The sequence below is a fragment of the Lynx rufus genome, unplaced genomic scaffold (assembly GCF_022079265.1).
Source record: "Lynx rufus isolate CCGP_SWC_20201006 ecotype Redwood Valley unplaced genomic scaffold, mLynRuf1.p SCAF_1, whole genome shotgun sequence".
Lineage (NCBI taxonomy): Eukaryota > Metazoa > Chordata > Mammalia > Carnivora > Felidae > Lynx > Lynx rufus.
In genome coordinates this window covers 211,833,994-211,857,220 of record NW_025814823.1, presented here as the reverse complement: position 1 = coordinate 211,857,220, position 23,227 = coordinate 211,833,994, and the positions used below count along the sequence as shown (strand labels likewise).

General features: G+C 43.2%; 1 protein-coding gene across 2 annotated transcripts in view; it reads left to right on the top strand.

The window, feature by feature from the left end:
- Positions 1 to 506: 506 nt before the first annotated feature.
- DNAJC21 (DnaJ heat shock protein family (Hsp40) member C21) overlaps positions 507 to 23,227 on the top strand; it is a 33,353-nt gene continuing 10,632 nt past the window's right edge. For both annotated transcript variants that reach the window (XR_006964731.1, XM_047093596.1), the window contains exons 1-10: positions 507 to 727; positions 8,386 to 8,479; positions 9,940 to 10,063; positions 10,822 to 10,944; positions 11,327 to 11,631; positions 12,507 to 12,658; positions 14,942 to 15,029; positions 18,130 to 18,288; positions 18,711 to 18,753; positions 22,455 to 22,627. Coding sequence is in view for 1 of the 2 variants with exons in the window: in XM_047093596.1 (XP_046949552.1) it covers positions 631 to 727; positions 8,386 to 8,479; positions 9,940 to 10,063; positions 10,822 to 10,944; positions 11,327 to 11,631; positions 12,507 to 12,658; positions 14,942 to 15,029; positions 18,130 to 18,288; positions 18,711 to 18,753; positions 22,455 to 22,627 (1,358 nt within the window). In the remaining variant the exon portion in view is untranslated. The remainder of the gene's footprint in view (positions 728 to 8,385; positions 8,480 to 9,939; positions 10,064 to 10,821; positions 10,945 to 11,326; positions 11,632 to 12,506; positions 12,659 to 14,941; positions 15,030 to 18,129; positions 18,289 to 18,710; positions 18,754 to 22,454; positions 22,628 to 23,227) is intronic.

Here is a 23,227-nt window from a genome sequence, read left to right as displayed (position 1 = left end):
TGATTAGTTGGGGAGGTCTGAGCAAGTCACTCGACTACTTCGAGCCTGGGTTGCCTCATCTGTAAAAACAGGCTCTGCTGAGAAATTATCTTCAGAAAACAAGATGTTTTCCAGAATCCCATCAGACTTCTGTCAGCCCTCAGGTGAGCTGCCCAGTAGGTGCACCTTACACTGACCGCCTTCTGTGCCCCTCACAATGACGACTACCGTGACCCCGCCTCCCACCTGCGGGCGGCCCCGCCTTCATCCCGCCGCGGCCCCGCCTCGCACCTGCCGTGGCCCTGCCTCCATCCGGCCGCGGCTCCGCCTCCCACCCGCCGTGGCCCCGCCTCCCTCTCGCGTAGCTTTTCCCGGAACCGAGCCCTCCCCCCGCCCATGCGGAGCCGAGGCCGCCGGCGCCGCCCCCTCCTTGCGCCCGCGTGCCGCAGCCCGCGCCGCCTATCGCCGCCGCGCGCCTCCGCCGTCCGGCGCCGCTGCCGCCGCCGCCGCCGCGCTCGCTGGCTGGCCCGGTGCGGGCGCCGGACTCCCGCCGCCGAAGAGAATCAGCAGCGCCGTCGCCACCACTTCGGCCCGGGCCCGGGCCTCGGCCCCGCCCCGGGCCCCGGCCCCAGCCCCCTGCCCGGTCGGGCGATGAAGTGTCACTACGAGGCGCTAGGGGTGCGGCGCGACGCCAGCGAAGAGGAGCTCAAGAAGGCCTATCGGAAGCTGGCCCTGAAATGGCACCCGGGTAACTACCCCGCAACCGCCGCAGCCCTCGCAAAAGCCCCTCCACCCTTCCCACCCTTCCCACCCTTCTCCCCGGAATAACTCCGAGACCCTGGCCAGTCTCGACATACCGAACCTGTAACTTCCCTCGTCCTGGAGACCGGCCCGGTCCCCGCCAGGTGCCCCTGCGCAGTGCTCCTCTCGCTGGGCGTCCGCTCCGCGCCTCAGTGTTTGCATCCCTCTACCCTAGGCTTTGCTGGAGCCCCCAGCACCTCGTCCCCTCCCAGACCCCCCCACCCCACCCGAAGCTTCCCGCGAGGCCACCTGATGGGAAGGACAACATTGTACCGACTTCACCCGCTCCTCCCACCCCTTCGCCAACACCACCCAAGGAGGAGTCGTGGGTTCTCTGTCTTGGCCCTTGCTTGAGTCCCGGCCGCTCAGCTAGCTGGATTTTAACTTCATCACGGAGTCCCAGCTACCCACGTGTAATTTATGGACCCTTATTGAAATTTAGACAAACTAGTAAAATGTCTTTTAAATAGCTGTGCCTTTTTTTTTTCCTCTCCAAGTAAGCTGTTGAAGTACAAACCCTGTACTCCACTTCGGATGTTCTGCCCATTGAGTTTTAATTGGGTGTCTTCCCTAGTGAAGTTTGTATGTGTACTTAGAAGTATGTTTCCTTTGGATGTTTTATTTGGTGGTAGTTCAGGCCTGTGTGACCTTTGTGAAGTAATCTGATCTTACAGACTGGGAAACTAAGGCTGTAGTCGAATGTCAGCTTTTTGAGGTTTATAAGAGGTTTACACATTAGCACTAATCAGTAAGCGCATTTATAGAGTCTCCAGTACATGCAGGTCACCATAGTAAGATTCTGAAGTGCTAAGAGACTTCAAGAGTGTTGCTGGGAAAATATGCCCTACGCCAGGAAAAGGCAACTACAAGTGCAAACCAAACAGCAGAACATACACAATTGGTAGTTGGATTGATAGAACAACTTACAAATGCCCCAGGGATTCAGGGGAGGGAGTTTTCACTGTGTCTTGAGAGGCAGCGAGGCTTCCCGTTGGCACAGAAGCCTGGATTTTAGCTGGATCCTAAAGGAATGGAATTGGGAAAAGTGAACTTAACAGTAGAGGGAAGAGGAAGAGCATCATGGTGGACAGAAGATAGCCCAGGGGATGGTTTGACGGAAGGCAGTGTTTCCTGGAAATCTGAAAATATGGGTTGGGAGAAGAGCTGAAAGAAGAGCCTGGGACTCAGAGTCGGAAGGTAATGTCTGTAGGTGATGGAACAAGAAATCAAGGTATGGGTTTGTTACTTAAAATGGTAATGATTACCCGCAGAGGAGCTAAACGTGTATTGGAAAGGAAGAAGTAAGCTAAACGTTTGTTACAGCAGGAAGTCAGTAGCTATATCCAAAATTAGTAAATACAAAAACAGCGTAGAAACATATTCTTAGAGTAATAGAGGTTGTCATCAGAAATTGAATTAGGAATTAGAAAGAAGTTAGGAATTCCTTGACTCTCTGGCTGGGAAAGTGTGAGAAAGGATTAATGCTTGTGACCCAATACATACATTTTGATGACAGTGTTCCGATGTTTTTGAAAAGTAGTTTTAAGATTAGATGGTAAAGCGTCTTGAATGTTAGGCTAAGGACTGTGAAATTTGTTTTTCGATAATGGAGGGTTGAAGCTGATTTTATTAAGATATCTTGAGGAGGTACTGTGATGGGAACTGAGTAGATTAAAGAGAGACAGAAGTCCGTTAGAGTCCACCGTGACAAATAAGGGCCCAAGCCAGGTTGGGGATCAGTGTGAGGGAAGGGCAGGGCTGGGTCGAAGAGATGCTGTAAAGGAAAAATGACCAGATTTGGTGATTAGTTGGAAATCAGTGCAAGGAAGAAGTATGCAAATGTTATTAAAAACATCAGTTAACTATTTTGAAACCAAACCAGTTAGTAACTAAATGTGAATTATCTTCTCTGAATGCCACCATAAGTCATAGCATCCTAAATATCTCTTGGTTTGAAGATGCTTATACCTTTAAAGGATACATACTCTTCCAGGAGATACATGATTCTGATATACTTTGCTGTGCTGGCTTGTTAATTTGTTCAGTTCGTCACTCGGCAAATGTTTAATTTCATTCTATGAGCAAGGTCCCATGTTAGATGTTTCTGAGGTTGACGTATGGACTTTTCTTCAAAGAATGATTTGTACCTCAAGGTGAAAGGCTGCTCATTTTTCACTGTTAAAGGTAATTTCTTCTGGTTTTGTTTTTTTTTAATTGAGCAACTGAAAATAATTCTCAGGGTGAACAGTACTGCCTAGTGAAGGGAAGGCTTTTATCAGATGACTGCCCTGAGCACTTTACTGTGTAAATGAGACAGGAATGGTCCCTGCCTTCTGCTGGCACGTATAGTCTTCAGGGAGTCACAGGAAAACAGGCAATTTCAGTCTGGTGAGATAAGAGCCATATGAGAGCAAATAGAAGATGCTTATCAGCACACATACATGACCTGGACTAAGTTTGTTATGGGTGGGATAGATGTTCATCTCTGAAGAAGGGACTTTAAGGTGAGACCTAACACCAGAAAGCAGGGAATACAGGTGGAGGGAGGCAAGACAAAGCATGGCAGAGTGCAGGAAGGCAAAAGACATAAGCATGGCCAGGTGGCCAGCAGCCAGGTCTTGGAGGTTGGGGTAAACTGGATTAGGCAGATTGGATTCTCCCCACAGGGCATTGGGAAGCCACTGAAGAGTTGGAAGCAGGGGTTTTTGTTTTTCGAGCATCTCTCTGGCTGTTATGGAGAGAGAGTACATTGGAGCAGGCAAGACTGGAGGTAGGGAGACCAGGTCAAAGTACATTGAAGACCCATGGTGATGATGGGACCTGGGGATGGAACTCGAGCCAAGAGCCAGAATTCTCAGTGAGTTAAGTGGGGGAGGGGTTGAGAGCTGCTTGGACGGTGAGAAGGGGAAGAAGGTGGGTGGTGGCCAATGAATAGTCTGGAAGGAATGCTAGTTTGCCCTCGGGGATGAGTAAAGGACCAGAGGCTGGGAACCAGGAGGATGGGGCTCCAGCACCAGCCCTGCCCTGTGAGGGCTGCAGGTGAAGGGGCCCGAGAGGGAAGCCTGCGGGGAAGTGGTGTTTTAAGGGAGCCTGGCCTCCGTCAAGGCAGGACGTAAAAGGCTCAATCCATGAAATCTTCTGGAAGGCACTGTAAAAATGTTTAGGAGGGAATAGAAGAGAGTGTCAGGGGATCAGGAGAAAAGCACAAATAGTGTGAGAATGTCTTAAACTTTTTCAGCTGGATTTGCAATGCCTGTGGCCTTTGCATGTGGCTAATAATAAATGTGGGCTTTCTGTTTCTTTATTATTGCTTTTTAACTTACTGCATTTTTTATTTTAGATCCCAGTTTAACATGGTCAACCCTTTCAGGTATATTTAAGTGAAATAAAAAGCCATATGACAGACTGAAAAAAATATTTAAGAAAGATGCTTCAGTAAGGGGTTAGATCTTATTTTCAGCTGGTGCATTGACAGACTTCATGTGTTTAAAAGCTTGAGCTTTCTCCACATTTCTTTGGGGGAGGAAGGAAGGGAGTGGGAAGAAACAGGACAACAAAGTACAGTACTGATTAAAAGGTGAAGAAGAACCACCCACCTACCTCCCCCAGTCACCTTTTTTGTTTTATGTGGGAAGGTTTATTTGCTGGCATTTTCTGCCACCCCTCTGTAATTTGGACTGTGCTTTTTTATTTATCTGACAAAAAGTTTATGAATGATTTGATGAAGATGTAGAAATCATGAGCGTTTTTAGCTGGACTCTCCCCTTGAAGGCAGATCAGGACTGTGTTGAGCTGCGTGTGACGGGAGGCTGGCTGCAGTAACTAAACCAAGTAGTTTTGTTTTTCTCACCTAGCAAGGAATCCACCGGTGGCCCAGCTTGGTAGCCCCGGCTGCTTGATGAAACCTTCAAAGACCTGCTCCAGGGTCCTGACCAGAAGGCTTGAGTGCTCGCACCAAGTATAAGCAATTAAGCCTCAAAGATAGTTTGTTGCTCTCTCGCGGAGAGGTGCTGAGACAGGCAGGCTGCCATGGAGCGGTTCTCCTCCACCGGGTCCGTGGACTCTGCTCAGCCACTCGTAGGTGGGCCCTCACTTGCTGTCCAGGGTGGCAGTTGGGGATCCCAGAGAGCAGAGTGGAGGAGGACAGGAGAGAGCAGGGACGGAGAGTGCCTGCCAGTTGCCTTTCAAGGAAGACTTTTAAAAGCTGTCATAGAACACTTCTACACGTGTTCAACGACAGCTTAGTCATGGTCCTACCCCAGCTTCAAAGGAGACTGAGAAATGGAGTTTTTATTACAGGACCAGATGCCCACCACAAAATCAGGGTTCACTTGTTACTGGGAGAAGGGGATGAACTAGCAGTCTCTGCCTCAATCCTCAGCATCACCTGTAGGCCTTATATCCTGGCTTTGGGCTGCGTTAAGGGCAAAAAGTGAATGCCACCAAAGCCCATTCGTTTCATGGGGAAAATAAAACCTTTCCTGGGAAGTTTCAATTGGTAGGCATGTGTTTATATCTCCTTGGCTAAACCTGGGTTACCTGATATCCCCAACCTCAAGAAATTCTGGGGTGGTGAATTTTTTAACTGGGTACTTTACCACTGTGAACAAAATTAGGGTTTTGTTAGAAAGATGATGAGACTAGATATGGGGTAGACAACTACTAGTATCTTTCGCAGAGTGGTAATCAAAATTTAAAATAATTACAACAGGGCACTGAGTGTCCTGTGTTACCTAAAACCTGATGCAGCAGGGCCACAACAAAACGGAATTTGGTAGTACAGTAAAGCCTTAGCTTGGGATCATAATTTGTTCTGGAAACATGCTTGTAATCCAAAGCACTCCTATATTAAAGCGAATTTCAGAAACCATTGGTTCAGTTGTGTTCATGTGACCTTTGGCATCATGTACTACTTGTATTGCAAGACATCACTCGTTGGTCAAGTTAAAATGTACTAGAAATGTTTTCTCATCTTGTGGAACACTCGCAGAACAAGTTACTTGCCATCCAAGGTTTTATTGTGTTCATTGGAAATAACAGAAAACCTAGCTGCAGTGGCTTACAAAAAATTAAGGTTCTCTCTCTCTCTCTCTCTCTCACTCTCTCACTGCCTCACTGCAAGAAGGCTTGGAGGTAGGTTCCTGCTGGCATTGTTTCAGTGGTTCATGTTTCAGTGGTCTCAAGATGGCTGCTGAAGCACCAAACATCATGTCCACATGCAAGACAGGAAGAAAGAGGAAGGAAAGAAAATACACTAATAGACTTCTGCTGTCATCTCATTGGTCGGAACTGTGTCATAGGGCCATTCTAGCCGCAAGGGAGGCTGGGAAAGTAAGTACTTTCGCTTATCCAGCCTCCACAGTAGAGGCTGCAAGAGGAAAGGGGAGAGGTGTTGGACGATCTAGCATTTGGTGCCTGCCACAGAATGGATTAAGAGCTTTATCTGAGTGGGTTTTTTTTTTTTTTAAGTTTATTTATTTATTTTGAGAGAGTGTGTGAGAGAGAGAGAGAAAGAGAGTATGAGTGAGGGTGAGGCAGAGAGGGAGAGAGAGAATCCCAGCATGGAGCCTGATGCCAGCCTGACTCAGGCTCAGTCTCCTGAACCTTGAGATCATGACCTGAACCAAAATTAAAAGTCAGACGTTTAACCGACTGGGCCACCCAGGCGCCTCTTGAGCTATATCTGAATTTTAAAAAGTCCATTATATAGTTGTTAGTTGGCTTGTCAGTAATATGCAAAAGACTTGAAACTTTGTCAGCTGTAAATTCAGCATGAGGTAATGATGTCACCGAAGGTTAATGCAATGAGCTGTAGTGACTAAAAGTAGTGTGAAGAAAAGGAAGTAATGACTGGCTCCTTGATTATTGGTGCCTGTCTTCAACTGCATTGGAGGTAGGGGATAGTGGTGTGCCCTAAGAAATGGGAATATTTTGTGCAGGGAGAAGGTTGACTATGAGATGACTGTTGACTGTCTTCAGATGGACTACACTGTGGAAAGGGATTTAGACTTGCATCATATTACTTTTCATTTATAGTTAGGCTGCAGGGATGGAGATTTTTTTTTCTTCCAATTTAACAGGGCCGTGATTCTAAAATAATATGGAAAACTTTTTGTGTTAAAGTATCTTTGGGGTGCATGGGTGGCTCAGTTGGTTAAGTGTCTGACTCTTGGTTTGGGCTCAGGTTATGATCTCATAGTTCATGAGTTTGAGCCCCTCGTAGAGCTCTGTGCTGACAGCGTGGAGCCTGCTTGAGAGTCTCTGTCTCTCTGCCCCTTCCCCGCTTGCACCCACATGCTCTCCCTCAAAATAAATAAATAAACATTTTTTAAAAAGTATCTTAACAACAAGAGCTGTGGCAAATTGGTGCATTTGAGAAAGTATCGTCAGTGATAATTGAGCAGAATACCACCTGAAGGACTGGGCACCAGTGTGATGGTACCTAAAAACAAGAGGCAGGATGTCCTCGAAGGTCTTATTCTAAGGCTGCAAGATTCTTCGTAGGGAGTATGTTTCTATCACACTTTTCCTCCATCTTAGAGGGCAAGTATTGAGTTGTAGCTTATGAAATTTTGGAATGCTTCATAGTAGATTCAAACATTTAACTTCCTGAGCATATCACTTATCTGTTACTACATAACAAATTACCAAAAACTTAGGGCTTAAAACAACAGACACAGCAAACATGTTCATCATGGACTCAGTTTCTGAGGTTCAGAGTGTGGGAATGGCTTAGCTAGTGGTTTTGGCTCAGGGTTTCTCATGAGGTCATATCTTCAGTGGGAAAACCCACTTTCAATCTCACATGGTATTGGCACGCCTCCTTTCCTTGCTGGCTACGGGCCACAGGCCTCCATTCTCCACGTGGGCCACCTGAGTGTCCTCATGCTGTGGCATCCGGCTACTCCCAGAGTGACCCAAGACAGAGCAAGAGTCCAAGATGGAAATTGCAGTCTTTTTTAAACTAATCTCAGAAGTAACTTACCATGCTGTCATCCTTTCTGCTGCCCACTGTTGGTCACACAGACCACCCCTGGTGACCTGTGGGGGGACTACACAGGGTGTGAATGCCGGGAGCTGGGGATCCTTGGGGGCCCTTGGAGGCCGTCTTACAAGCTGGCCACCTCCCTGAGGCAAAGATGTTCCCTGAATTCTGTAGTTAAGGAAGCACAGCTAAGGGAAGAATATTTAGTATATATATTTTAAAGCTTTATGAGGTTTATTTTGATATATGTTGATGAGAAAGAAAAACAGTGTGAAGAGTAAACATAATACTAAGTAAGTTGTCTGTAACTGGTTTGATATATATGTTTTGCTTTTTCTAAAAATGTGTACTAGTCAGGGTTTTCTGCTGGTGGCTATCCAGTTTGAGTACTCAGGGATGCACCACGGCTGAGGGGAAAGCATGAAATTTCCACTCAAGTAGATACTTCTCACAGATTCTGATTATCAACTCTCCCCCAGGTCTCTTGGCCTTTCCCTGGTTGTTTTCCTTTGTTTTGTACACGCCTCATCTGTTTATGACATTTGTGATGAAAGAGGTCCCTTTCAGATACTGTCCTCTACTTGTTTGATGTCTAAATATCTGTGACTTTATTTTAACAGATAAGAATCTGGATAATGCCGCAGAAGCAGCTGAACAATTTAAGTTAATCCAAGCAGCGTACGACGTGTTGAGTGACCCTCAGGAAAGAGCATGGTGAGCGTCACACTGTCCCTCTTATCTTAGTGTGTTTTCTTGGAAGGAGTGATCAGTAGAGGATTTAAAAAATACATCACATATAGACGTGGACGTTAGATGTTTTGGTGTGTTCTGAGGCGTCTCTCAGCTATTCGTTATATAAAATGTAGTATTAAGGTTGAAGGAACCTTAGAGGTGATTCATTTTATGGGTGATGGGACAAAGTTTGGCAATATTAAACGGATTTGACTTTGATACCGGTGACGTAACTTCTCATTGAGGATCTCTTTGGTGTGTGACAAACTTACTGGTGTTGGACAAGCATATTGACTTGTCCTGAAAAAACAAATACGTGTCAATGCAAGAATTGCAAGGCTTCTCTAAGAACTACTTCATATGAAGAAATTGAGTTAAGCTACTACATCTATGATGGATACTTTTACTTATGCTGACCTGATACAAGAATTTCTGTGTTTAAAGTTGAGTTTTCAGATCCTTGATGAACTCTTTGCTACAAAGGAATAGGTTTTAAGCCCCGACGTAACTGTGTAAGAGCCTGCTGTTCCGAAGAGCAGCTGGGGGTTCGGTGCTGTTGTGGGAGTCTTCTGTGTGTTAAAAAACGTACAGCGCACGGATGGCTGTCAGGGAGAAAGGCTGTAAAGAAAAATCGTCACAAATTGTCTTTTATGTAAAAATCAGAGAGAATCTCCTACATGTTTCTCCTCCCTAAGAATTTGGAGATCTGGCCTTAGAGAATGCTTAAATTCTTTCCTGACTTCCTTGGCTCTGTGCTCTTCTCCTTGTCCTAAGGACTCTCTTGTCCTTTCTTCTGAAGCCCCTGTCTATTAACAGTCTTGCTGCCTGCAGGCCTGGCTGCACTGTGGCTGGGAACACAGCCCTTCGGTTGCAGGAGGCCTGAGCTTTGCCACTTACTGGGTTTGTGATGATGGACAGCAAGTTATTAAATATCTCTGAGCTTCAATTTCCTCTTCTATCTTTAGGGGTAAGAACTAACGTTACAGAGTTATCATAAAGAGTGATTGTGTGTGTGTGAAGCTCCTAGACTGTTTACATAACCCTACAAAGAGTCTTGTTCTGGTCGATGTTGGTGGTAGATCTGATCACGAATGTATAAGGAGTCTATAGAGCAGGTTATGTCCAGTGCTGACTTTAGTAAAATGCAGCTGCTTTTCTGGGAGTGTCCTGGGAATTCCCTGGCTTGTTAAATTCCATCGTTCGGATGGACTAGTACTGTGTAATGCCTGCGGCATATTAGAAGTTGCAGTCATAGTTTTAATCAGCAGTTTTGTGAAAGATTATTCTTTTCATGTTGATATTTAAAAAATTTTTTTTCAGTTGTGGACTGGACATAATAAAATGTATAATAATAATAATATTTGGCCTACTTCAGAGTAAGGAGTCCTTCTGAATTCTTACTCAGCACTCACTGATGATGCTAATTTGTTTTGTTTGTTTAGGTATGATAATCATAGAGAGGCTCTACTGAAAGGTGGGCTTGATGGAGAATATCAAGATGACAGCTTAGATTTGCTTCACTATTTCACTGTTACCTGTTACTCTGGTTATGGAGATGATGAAAAGGTAAAATAAGTGAACTCACTCTTAATTTTGTATCAAGCGCAAGACTTTCAAACATAAAGAGAATTCCCTTTGTCTTTTTGAAGCGTATTTATTTTGAGAGAGACATGTGCATGAGTGGGGGAGGGGCAGAGAGAGTGGGAGACAGAATCCCAAGCAGGCTCCACACTGTCAGCTCAGAGTCCTGCGTGGGGCTCAGACCCATGAACTACGAGATTCATGACCTGAGCCGAGACCAAGAGTCGGACACTTAACTGACTGAGCCACCCATGCGTCCCACAAAGAGAATTCTTAAAATTATAACAGGTGAAGCAGTGTTCATTTTGGAAACTGAAAACACATTGGCTTCATATTTAAACTGTCAGCATATGAAAACCTCCAGTTGAAACCTAAATGTTCTTGCGGTGGCAGAGCTCGGGTCTGTAATTTCCTTAACATTAAAGGTTTTCATGTTACATTTAATTTTTTTTAATTTTTTTTTTAATGTTTATTTATTTTTGAGACAGAGACAGAGCATGAACAGGGGAGGGTCAGAGAGAGAGGGAGACACAGAATCTGAAGCAGGCTCCAGGCTCTGAGCTGTCAGCACAGAGCCCGACCCGGGGCTTGAACTCACAGACCGTGAGATCATGACCTGAGCCGAAGGCAGACGCCCAACCGACCGAGCCACCCAGGGGCCCTTTCATGTTACATTTTAAAATCTTATTCTGTGATCAGACAGAAAAGTGTTAAGAATTTGTGTTTCTGCTACTGTTTTTTAGGGCTTTTATACGGTGTATCGTAACGTTTTTGAAATGATTGCTAAGGAAGAACGAGAATCCGTGTTAGAAGAGGATATGGAGGATTTCCCAACTTTTGGAGACTCTCAGAGTGACTATGACACGGTAAAAGAAGATTGCATTGCCATTTTATAATTAGCATTTTATTAGTGTCTCCCCCCGCCTCTATTTAAAAAGACGGGTTCCTAGTTCTGGGTCCTGTGCTGTAACTTTCTTCCTCTCTCCTTCTAGAGGGGCTTTCAGCTCCCTCACAGCCTCCGTTTTTACTTTCCCTGTTTATTGAGCGTGGTCCCATCCCATTAATTGCCTCCTTCAGTTTGTTCTGGAGAGGGATTTATTCTGTAAAGCCTTAAAAGGATTGTTTTCTCCATGGATTAGTAGTGATATTATGTATATGAAAAAGATGTTTAGTGTCACTGATTTTTGCTGCCTCACTGAAGGAAAAAATCTTACACCACGGCATTTGACTTGTTTTCTTTGTCTCTAGGTAGTCCATCCTTTCTACGCTTACTGGCAGAGTTTCTGCACTCAAAAGAACTTTGCTTGGAAGGAAGAATATGATACACGACAAGCTTCAAACCGCTGGGAGAAGCGAGCCATGGAAAAAGAAAACAAAAAGATCCGCGACAAAGCAAGGAAGGAGAAGAACGAGCTTGTGCGCCAGCTGGTAGCTTTCATCCGGAAGAGAGATAAAAGAGTGCAGGCGCATCGGAAACTCGTGGAGGAACAGAACGCGGAGAAGGCGCGGAAGGCCGAGGAGATGAGGCGGCAGCAGAAGCTAAAGCAGGCCAAGTACGGGATGCGGGATGCGTGGCGGGGCCCTTTCCAGGCAGAGGTGTGGGGCCAGACCTGATGGGTGCTTTCCAGGGGGAGAGGGGGCCAGATCGTCATCCTGGCTTCGTCTTGTTTTTTTAAATCCTGGTGTTGACAGTTTTTCATCTACCATGAAAATGTATTTCTTTTGAATCCCTTTATTCTTCAGATCCTTTGCAGACACTTGTGAGATGTAATGATAATGACTCTTAATTTGAATTCTTGCTCCATGCAAGGCCCTGTTCTAAGCTCTTTTCTCACAGCAGATCTGCAAAGTAGGTTCTGGTTTTGAGCCTCGTTCCTTTGAGGGAGTGAGGCAGAGAGGTCCAGGATCCCATAGCCGGGAAGTCACACAGGCAGGAATTGGGCCCGAGAAGTCTGTGCAGGGCCCTGGCTTTGCACCCCACTGCGATGCTGTGTCTGTCGGTGTACTCCAGATATGTAGTTCATTCTTGTGCCTGTAAAGTTTGTGAGTTAGCGCGAGAGCATCGGGTCCAGAGCATTCTTCTAAAAATTACTCACTTCTCCAATTCTACCACCCCACCCTTCATCTTTGGAAAATTAGCACTTTACTTGACACTTAGAATTTCAAAGTACCTCAAGACTTTTAATAACTTGCTGAGAGTTCTAGGTTTCAAAGCCCATCATCTAATAAGCAGTTTGAATCACATAAGCACATAACAGAACAGATCAGTGACTTTGCCCCCGCTGGAACTAAGCCCAGGTTTTAAAAGTGTGGAAGCGCTGACGGCTTGGGAGGAAGGAGCTCTCTGGGGGATGGATTGTCAGCCCAAAGAGCAAGTAGAACCGTGTGCAGACCTGCTTCTGAGTGAGAGACTATGCTGTGTGTCTAGACTGGCTGGCCAGTACAAGGAACAGAGCTGGATGACCACGGCCGACCTGGAGAGGGAGCTCAAGGAGATGGAGGCGCGCTACGAGAAGGAGTTTGGAGACGGCTCAGCCGAAGATGAAATGGAGGGGCCTGAGCTCAGAGACGGGCACGATGGTAACTTCATTCGTTAAGAAACTTTAGAAAGTAAATGTTTTTATGCGCGGATGAAAGGAGAACAGATGCAAACCTGGAGACCTCGGAGTTCCAGTCAGCTGTGGCTGGTGTTTTCATGCCCGTCTGCTTTTTAAGCAGAGCTGGAAATCCTGACTTTTATGTGACGTCTTCCAGTTTTTAAAGGTGGCAGATAATTCAGATGGAAAACAGTCCAGTATAGGCCAAGCAAAGGTAGTCCACTGAAGTAGTCCGATCCCTATAATTTGATTAGTAAACTCTTTTCTGGCCGTGTTTTGAACAGTTTGTGCTTCTGACTGCATACATGATCTGCCAAGTGGGCACAGTGACAGGTGTGACTGCTGGTTACTTAAAAACTGCAGGGAAGCTCGCAGTAGGTCAAGTTTTAACATCAACTCTTCCCAGAAAAACTAATGTTGTACAGGAGCCTCTGTGAGCTATATAAATTCTTCCTCTCATTTCTCACTTTGTTGAGGGTCTCCCCCTGGTGTGCTGTAGTGTGTCATTTCGGTGCCTCTCTCGTTACAGCACAAGGGACGTGCCTTGAGAGTACCTGACGAGAGGCACCTGACCTTCCGCATGGTCTCTAGCTGCTCCACGAGAAATAACGTGGAATGATCTACACACAGCTTAGTCAGTTTCACCTTACCTACACGTGGGTAGCCCAAATGATAAAATGGTGGATTTTTATTTACTCAAAATGAGCAGGAAGTGAAATGTTTTATTAATGACTTAGAAGTAGTATGTGTGAAAGTCTCCTGAAAATTGTAAAGCAGTCTATAAACGTGAGGTGGCATGATTAGGTAGAATTTTATAATTTTTGAAGTGCTTTTATATACAAGAGTGTGCTTGATCCTCACACAATACCCTTTAAATGTCCGTTTTGCTCATAAAATGATAGCAGTTTTACTGAAGCGGAAACTAAGACTGAGAAGCTAGGACATAGGCCTGAGAACATATGGCCATTTATAGATCCAGATTTTGACTTCAAATCCAACAATCTTTATTAAATATTTGATTAATCAAAGGTTATTTCATTTACACGATATATTGACAGGGTACAGGGAATTGGACAATGATACTATTTGCTAAATGTTAATATTAGGATGTGTTTTGATCATTTATGATTTCAGTGAGAATGTCCTTCAAAATCATATTCACATCACCTATATATAAAGAATCAAAATGTAGACTATAGAAGAGTACCTTGGGATCTTTATTGGTCTCATTGCATGACCTCATTTATTGATCTCAGTAGCAGTCAAGTTACTTGTTTTATTCCTTATAAAGATAGATTATGGGATTTTTCAGAGACTTTGAATTCAGTGTTATAGTTGCTTAGATTTTGCGAACTGTATTGGTAGTAATTATTTGTTGTAATAAAGCCCTAAGCTTATGAAAAAACAGAGTGTAAGGACGTGCTAAAGTTTACATGTAATATGCTATTTTATGACCAGCCTGTCAAATAACGATGGAGTGTTATAAGCTTAAGTTTATTGAAGCAGTTAAGAGTAGGTTACAGTTATAAATGTGTTTGCATCAAATCTTGCTCAAGAAGTAAACTAAAAAACCTTTGTTGAAAAAACTTCTTTGTGGTAAAACCATGAAAGCGGCATTTGGTTTTCTGAACTTAGCTCATACTGAGAACTTTGAGAAGATTTTGAGTCTTTTCAGTATATTTGTGAGAAGAACTTGAAAGATAAAATGGTTTATTTGGAAGCCTTCCCTTATAATTCAGGGCTGCTTTTAAAAGGTAATCAAATCCTAGGCACTGGATGGCTCAGTAGTTAAGCATCTGACTTCGACTCGCGTCATGATCTCACGGTTGGTGAATTCGAGCTCTGTTTTGGGTGAGCTTGTGCCCGGCTTTGGGTTAAAAAAAAAAATAACATGAGCCCCAGGTGAGCTCTGCTTCTTTCTCTTTCCCTCCCTCCCTCCCTACCTGCCTCCCTCCCTCCCTCCCATTCTCTCTCTCTCTCTCTCCCCCCCTTCTCCCTCCCTCCCTCCCTCTCCCTCTCTTTCTCCCCCCTCCCCTTCTTTACCCCTCCCCTGCCTTTTGTGGGATTCTCTCTACTCTCTCTTGCACCCTCTAGATAGATAGATAGATAGATAGATAGATAGATAGTAATCATATGCTAGTAACATTGTTTTGTCTCCGGAAATGCAGTTTCTAATTTGTGTGTGATGTTAGATCGTTACTAAAGAGATGTTTTAGATCTGTGTTCTACTCAGCCAGGATTCTTACTGCCGGCTTCCCTCTTGTAGGTAGAGACAGTGATGAGGTCGAGGATGCTGAGCTGTACGATGACCTTTACTGCCCAGCGTGTGACAAATCTTTCAAGACGGAAAAGGCGTACGTTTAATATCTTTAAACTCCCCTTTTCTTCTGAGGGTGAAGTGTAACTCTGAAAGTCCTAAAGAGAAAGTGCTTGTCGCAGTTGGACACCAGCCCTCCCATGTCTTCTTGGGGGGTTTCTGTCTAACAGAGGAGGAAGAAGGATCTGTACCAGCAGTTAAGCATGTTGTACTGATTCTCATTCACGCCAGTATTCCTGTGTAATAGCTGCTTTTTAAAACATGGATGCGTCTCCAGAAAGAAATGTTGCTTGTTGTGACAAAGAAGGCATAGTCACACGGACAACCAGAAGCCAATCTAGACCAAAGCTAATCTCTGCTGTTGCAGGCAGACTCCCTTCCCGCCCTCACGCTCCTGTGCGGGCCATTGCTGCCAACGTAGGAACGTGTCCTGCCTAGACCATATCTGCTGAAGCGGAAGGACTCTGCCTTTGGGGAACAGCGAGGAAAAGAGAAATGTTTGAAAGGATTCTATTATAAAGGGCGGGGGGGACCAGGGCAGAAAATGAAAGTAGAGGCAGCAAGGGACAAAGAAACAAAACACACGCAGTGAAGGAGAAAGGAGACGAAAGGATGGCAGTGGTGGTGTGGGGTCATCAAGGGTGTTGGTGTGTAACCCCAAGGGAAGGGAGAAATGGTAGAGTGGCGAGAGAAGTGGCAAGGGCAGGAGAGTTAGAAACAAGCAAGAAAACAAAAGCAGCAGTGAGGAGATTTGGAAAATTATTTTTGTAAACAGATTTTTTAAAATAATTTTTTTAAGTTTATTTTGAGAGTGAGAGCGAGCACATGGAAGGGGCAGAGAGAGGGGGAGAGAGAGAATCCCAAGCAGGCTGGGTGCTGTCAGCACAGAGCCCGACGTGGGGCTCGAATTCACAAACCGTGAGATGATGACCTGAGCCAAAATCAAGAATCGAACGCATAACTGACTGAGCCACCCTAAAAAGTTATTTTTCACTCGGAAATAATGTCAAACTTACAGGCAAGTCGCAAGAATAGATATTGAGCACCCAATTCACCTGTTGCTAACATTTTGCCCCATTTGCTTTAACGATTCTCTTCCTCCCTCCCTCCCTCCCTTTCTCCCTTTCTCTCCCCCCTCCCCCCTTCCCCACTCTACACACACAGGTTTTGCCTGACTAATTTGAGAGCAGGTTACATCCATAATGCTCTTTTACCTTTCAGTACTTCAGTACATGTTCCTTAAGAATAAGTATATTCTGTTACGTGATCACAGTACAGCTGTCAACTTCAGGAAGTTTGTAACATTGATACTGCTTCCCTCTCCTTTACTGGCCTGTACTCCACTTTCAGCAGTAGATCTGTGTTAGTGTCCTGTACAGTTTCTTTTCTACTTCAGCACAGAATCCAGTTTAGGATCATGTGTTGCATTTATTTAGGTAGTCTTGTTTAATCTGGGCCAGTTCCCTTGTCTATGCCATTGTTACTGCAGTATACTGGCCCTTTAAAATATTTTTTTATTAGAGTATTTATCGTTTTGAGTTTGTCTGTCTCCTCATGATTAGTTTCAAGTTGTGTATCTCCAGCTGGAATACCACATAGACATGTTGTGTTGCTCTCAGGGTTTCCTTTCTGGAGGCATCTGATGTCTGTCTAGCCTTGTGGTAATGATTTTGATCACCCAGTCCAGGCATTGTCTAATTTTTACTCTGTAGAGTTAGTGTATTTTTCCTTTGCAATAGATTTTACCTTATAGGATGTTTATCTGAGATACTTTAAAGTAGGCAAGTATCTGAGCACCGGGGTGGCTCAGTTGGTTGAGTGACTTCAGCTAAAGTCACGATCTCACGGTTCATGAGTTCGAGCCTGCATCCGTCTCTGCAGACACTGAAAAGCCTGCTCGGGATTCTGTCTCCCTCTTCCTGCCCCTCCCCCACTCTCACACACTCTCTCGCAAAAATAACCAGTTAAAGTTAGGCAAATATATTGCTCCTTATCACAATTTTCTAGATTTGGCATTCATTGATGATGTTACCTTGTACCAGTTGCCACCGTAATGGTCCCAAAAGGGGGCTTTTCTGGTACCAGTGCTCCTGCTATATTATTAGTCCTCATTTGGTCTTCTGCTATAATAAGAGCCCTGCCTTTCCTCTGTCTGTCTATTATCAGTATGAATTTGTGAATTTTTTTCAGTGTTTTATAATTTATTACTGTACTTTTCATGCTCAAACTTTTCCAGATATGGTTAGTGAGAGTTCCTTCAAGGTGGCTCCTTGAAGAACATCCCAGGCGTTCTTTTGAGCACTTACCTTCTGGTACAAGATGTTCCAATTTCTCCAAGGAAACATGGTCTGAAGGAAAATTTTAGTGGAGAGGAAGAGTAGCAACTCAAACTAGAAAACCACAACTCTGAACAAATGAGATGAAGTTGATAGTGACATAGTTTCCCACTTTTCTTGTTCATCTAACAACTCGGTACTTCAGTGTTGTCAACTCAGTTTTGTGAAGTGTTACTTAGTGGTCCACAGATGCACTGAAAGAGACGCGGCTCGTGGAGTTTTAGGCAGAGGAGGACAGGTGTGTGTGAACTCACACTTAGGATGGTAGGAATGAGGAGGGAGAGCCCTCTGGAGGAGGTGAAAGACAGTTACTGATAAAAGCAAAAGGAGGTGAACTACTCTTGTACTTCAAGCCTTCACGTCATAACCCAAGGGGCCTTCCTTTTTAAGTTGAATGTCATCCTATAATTTCCCAGGATCTCTCGAAGCCCACAGCACGCTCTGGAACAGTGTCAGCGCTTGGCAGATACTCGGTGATTAGGAGGAAATGGTGGGGAAGACTTGAATCTTAAGGACTGGAAAATTAAAATAATAGAATTTGACACCCCCCCCCCCCAAAAAAAAATTTTTTTTTGAAGAAAATCTGTAGATAGAAGGACATCTGGAGGGGAAATACTGCATACAGGGAAAAACAACTACTGCTTGACAGGTCCTGACATGGTCTTTCTGGTTCTCTCTCTGGTATCACCAATAGTTTGCTTACTTGGAAAAATAAATTTTAACGTGTTTGCACGTATTCAGCCACATATTTGGGCACATGTGACTTCTCTTGCAGTTACTTACAACACATTGTTATTTCAGCATGAGGAATCATGAAAAATCAAAGAAGCATCGGGAAATGGTTGCCTTGTTAAAACAACAGTTGGAGGAGGAGGAAGAAAATTTCTCAGGACCTCAAACTGATGAAAATCCGTTGAATGCCAATTCTGAAGACGATCTAGAAGATGCACCAAAACAAAAGTACTTCTAAAAATGTTATTAAACATACTTATAATGTTAGAGATGAGATTGCACTTAAATGCTGTCTTATCTGAAAGAAGTTATTCTGTTATGCTAGTATTTTCCACATGTTTTTCTACTTAAGGGAGCTTACAAAATTGAAATGGGTAAAGCATGATGTCAAGAATAGTTTATATAGAATTTTTTTGACTGTTAAAAGCAGTTTTATACCTAGGTAATTGACATGTTAATTACTGTCAGTGGAACCACTGTTACAATTTTCTAAAATGATAATGTGAATGTTTTCTTTTTAATATCTTATAGTATGAAATACTTTTAGTATTTTACTTCTATCAGTAGTGTTGTAGTATTTTTTTTTTTTTTCATTTAGCAGGTAGTCACAGAGTTAAGTATTTGACGTTTTGATTCATATTTGTTCACAGGCTTTCTAAAAAACAGAAGAAAAAGAAACAGAAACCAGCACAGGTATGTTGAAAAGTTTTATTGAATATCAAATTTAAAGATAGAGTGCTTTTGTTTACTCAGTAGAGTCTGCTTTAAGGAGAGGGACTTTCAGTATAATTTTGTTGGTTATAAAATGGATTGAAGGGAATTGAACATATTTTCTTTTGTCATCCCTTTTTCTCCATTAATATGCATGTAGCTAATTTACTTAATTTCTGTGTCAGTGTGTTTTAAAATTTGTCAAGTGGAATTAATTCCCTAATAGTAATTAGCTGAGTGATCATATTTAAAAAATATTGGGACGTGTGATGACTGGGTTTTTAGATGAGGACAACAATTAAAACCAGAAATATGTGAAAATCTGAGGTTTGGTTATTGTATATCTAAGTTTCTTTTTCCGACAACATAAGTGAAATTTTGTGAAAGGAATATTTGGTTAGACATGTGTAATGATTGTGATTCTTGAAAAAATGTTTCTTGATATTATTCAGAAATTTAAATCATTTAAATATTTCACACCTGACATCTAAATCCAATCTCTCTTATGAATATTTTTAAATTGTGGCACCTGAGTGGCTTAGTCGGTTAAGTGTCAGACTCTTGATTTTGGCTCAGGTCATAATCTCAGGGTCATGAGATTGAGCCCTGCATTGGGCTTGGAGCTGACAGAGTGGAGCCTGCTTGGGATTCTCTTTCTCCCTCTCTGCCCCTTCCCCACTCTCGCCTTCAGATAAACATTTTTAAAATATTTTAAAATAAAAGGTTATTATGTTGTTACATATGCGTAACAGTCCTAGGGATGTATAAAAAGGGAGCTTGTCCATTTTACTAAGGATACTTGGTGGGTCTAAAGGGAATAGAATTGATTCCTATGCTATTTTAATATAATCTAATTCTGTTAGTTTATGTTAGGTTTTAAATGTTATAGTTCTTTTTGAAAACTGAAAATATTTTCTAATATGTATTTTTTAAATGTTTATTTTGAGAGAGAGACCATGCATGAGTGCAAGCGGGGGAGGGGCAGACAGAGGATCCCAAGCAGGCTCTGCACTGGCAGTGCAGAGCCCGATGTGGGGCTTAAACTCAATAACTGTGAGATCATGACTTGAGCCCAAATCAAAAGTCAAATGCTTAACCAACTGAGCCACCCAGGCGCCCCAAAAGCTGAAAATATTTTTAAGAAAACATAGTTAACACATTAATAATTTTTCATAAAACTTTAGATTTGGCTTATCTATTTAAATGGTAATATGTTTGAAAATTTTTGTTTTATGTTCCAAAAATGATACGTGACATGTGAATTAATCACTGTTAAAATTTGTGACTTGGAACTTTTGCTTCAATTATAAAACCACATAGCAAGTTGTATGTTCCTTCATAAAATGACTCATCTTCCACCCAAAGATTACAGTTATTAGAACACTTCCCCTGGCCTTTGTGTGTGCCAAAACTACTAGAATAAGGACAAAACAAGAGGGATTTATACCTAAGCCAAACCTACCTTGTCTTGAATCATGAAGGCTAAGTCCTATAGATTGCCGTAATAGACACACGTATCTTTATATTCTTACCAATGGAAACGCTTTGTTTACTACCCCATTTTTCCTCTCCAAAGCTGTGTTTCTTTATACTAATACCTCGTGTTGATTTCTCATTCTATCGGGAAGAAAGCCCCAGTTCACACCTAGTTTTATGTAGTATTTTTCCTGATGTTTTCGCAGTTCTTTCTGATGGGAGGGTAGCACAGTGACGTGAACTGGTAGATTGAAGAGCAGGAGGCAGCAAATACAGAGAATCAGGAGGCGTCAGACTGGAAAAGTTTTCTGTATGGTCAGAAAAAGAAAACAGCATGAGCCAACAAGATTGTGAAGGAAAACCCAGAAAACTGAGATTGAATGTGAACAAATGGCCCTGGCTGACAGAAAGGAGGAATCCAAGTAACTTTTGAACACACTACTCTGACACCCTCCATGAGACATGTTCTAAAGACAAAATTAACTACAAGATAAAAAAATCTTGAACTGTACTTAGTAGACATTTTGGTAGTAATATTATTACTAGAAATGTGTGACCTGAGTCTAATCATGAGGAAACAGGCAAAGCCAAACTGTGGGAACAAAGCAGCCATCCAATTGTCAATATCATGAAAGACCAAAAAAGAAAAGAAGAGAAAAAAGTAGGGCTCTGGTTCTAGAGTAAAGGAGATTAAAGAGATACGACAACTAAGCACAACGTGTGGTCCTTGACTCTAGCCCCTCTTGGGGCTCACAAGGAAAGGACATTATTGGGTTGTGAATATGGCTTATGTAGCAGATACCATCAGTGCTAAGGTCTTCAGTATGAAGAGGGTAGTGTGGAAATGTAGGAGCATGTTTTTGTTCTTACAAGATACATGGTGAAGTGTCATGATATCCGCCTGCAACTTACTTTCATAGTTCTGGGGTGGGGGAAAGTGTGTGTTCAGAGACCCACAGGAAGGGATAGGGGAGAGCAAATGTGGCAAAATGTTGCCTCAAACCAGAACAACAAAAAAACACAGTTGCAGGGGTGCCTGGGTGGCTCAGTCAAGTTAAGGGTCAGACTCTTGATTTCAGCTCAGGTCATGATCCCACTGTTTGTGACATGGAGCCCCACATGGGACTGTGCTGTCAGTGCTGGGCCTGCTTGGGATTTTCTCTCTCTCCGTTTCTCTCTGCCTCTCCCGCGATTGTGCGCTCTCTTTCTCTCTCTGTCTCAGTCAAGAATAAAGAAAAAACAAAGCACAGTTGCACTTAGTGAGGATTTGTTTGCCAAGTTTTGTCTTTTTTTATAATGCTTATTTTGTTTTTTTTTTTCTTCTTTCTTTTATAACTATAAAAGTAATAGTTGGGGCACCTGGGTGGCTCAGTCGGTTAAGTGTCTGACTCTTGATTTTGGCTCAGGTCATGATCTCACAGTCATGAGATCAAGCCCTACATGGGGCTTTGCTGGGTGTGGAGCCTGCTTAGTATTCTGTCTTCCTTTGCCCTTTCCCCACTTGCTTGTTCTCTCTGTCTCTCTCTCTCAAAAAAAAAGTAATAGTTGCTCATTGCAGATCATCTGGATACCAGAAAACGATAGATATCATCCCTAATTCTGCCTATAGATATTACTTACTATTGAATTAAATTATAACCAGACATTATATACAATTTTCTCTTTTACATTTTTGCTAATAGGTTGTATTTTTCTATAAAATTGAATTGGTAACTTTGCAAATGTGATTTTTTAAGAGCTTCATCATTCCCTTCATATATTCAACCATTCACTTAATGAACATATGGATTGTTTCCAATTTTTCCCTAGTTTAATATTGCTGTAATGACCATTCGTGTTTTTTGTGTTGGTTTTTTTTTTTTTTTTTTTAAGTTTATTTATTTACTTTGAGAGAGCACGAGCTGGGAAGAGGCAGAGAGAGAGGGAGAGAGAGAGAATCCCAGGCAGGCTCAGCACCGTCGGTTTAGTCCCATGAACCATGAGATCATGACCTGAGCTGAAATCAAGAGTCAGACGCTCAACCGACTGAGCAACCCCAGCATCCTTCATCCCTAATGTTTTAAATTGCTAGCTGTTTCTCCTTTTTATTTCCTGAAGATATGCTCCTCCAGAGTGCACAGGACCTTATAATTGATTATAACTATTTGGCAACATAAGAAGCTGGGATTATTATTTATTTTTTAATGCATATATGTTTTATGACCTAGAATTATGATGATAATTTCAATGAAAATGGAACTGGAGAAGGAGTAAAGGTTGAGTCAGAAGATACCAACTTAAATCAAGACCATGCCAAAGAATTCGAATGTAGTCCCCAAGAAAACATCAGTGCCACTGAGACTGTTGAACGATGTGATGACCCTAAAAGTGAAGCTAAAAAGTAAGTCAAGTTGATGGTGTTTTCTAATTAACGTTGGTGGTAAGAGTGCCTTCTCATAGATCATGTAACATCCTGCCCACAGTTACGAAGTAGATCATGTATATCCGTGACTTCCATGTTACCCAGACAGACAGGTGCAGCATGTGGGAAAGAGGATACTGGAGGAATGGGCTCACGGACATTTCAGCAATATGGCCCAAATCAGAAAGTCGCTTTGATCCAGTTTTCATCCTGTTGAGGTCTTATTTTGTCCCGAATCTGTAATCTTTGGCACTCAAGTGAGAACAAGGCTCCTGATGAGGCCGCACCCTGCTTGCCTGCAGCATCGCTGACTGTGTCTTCATGCTCACGGTGGTCCTCCTGAGTCTGGCCCCACAGTGCAGGTCATTAGGATTTATACCGCAGCCTGGGGCCTTCCTGCTGGAAGGAGCCCTGGAATTTTGGGGCTGCACAAGGTCTTAGTGGCTGCCAGAAGAAGGTTCTTCTCAAGGGAGATAGCATTCCTTGTCCTCCCCTTCCTGCCTTGTCTTCTCTCCATCCTCTGTTCCTCTAGAGCAGAGAATTAATTTCTTATTCCTTGAGGAAAGATCTGAACAGTAA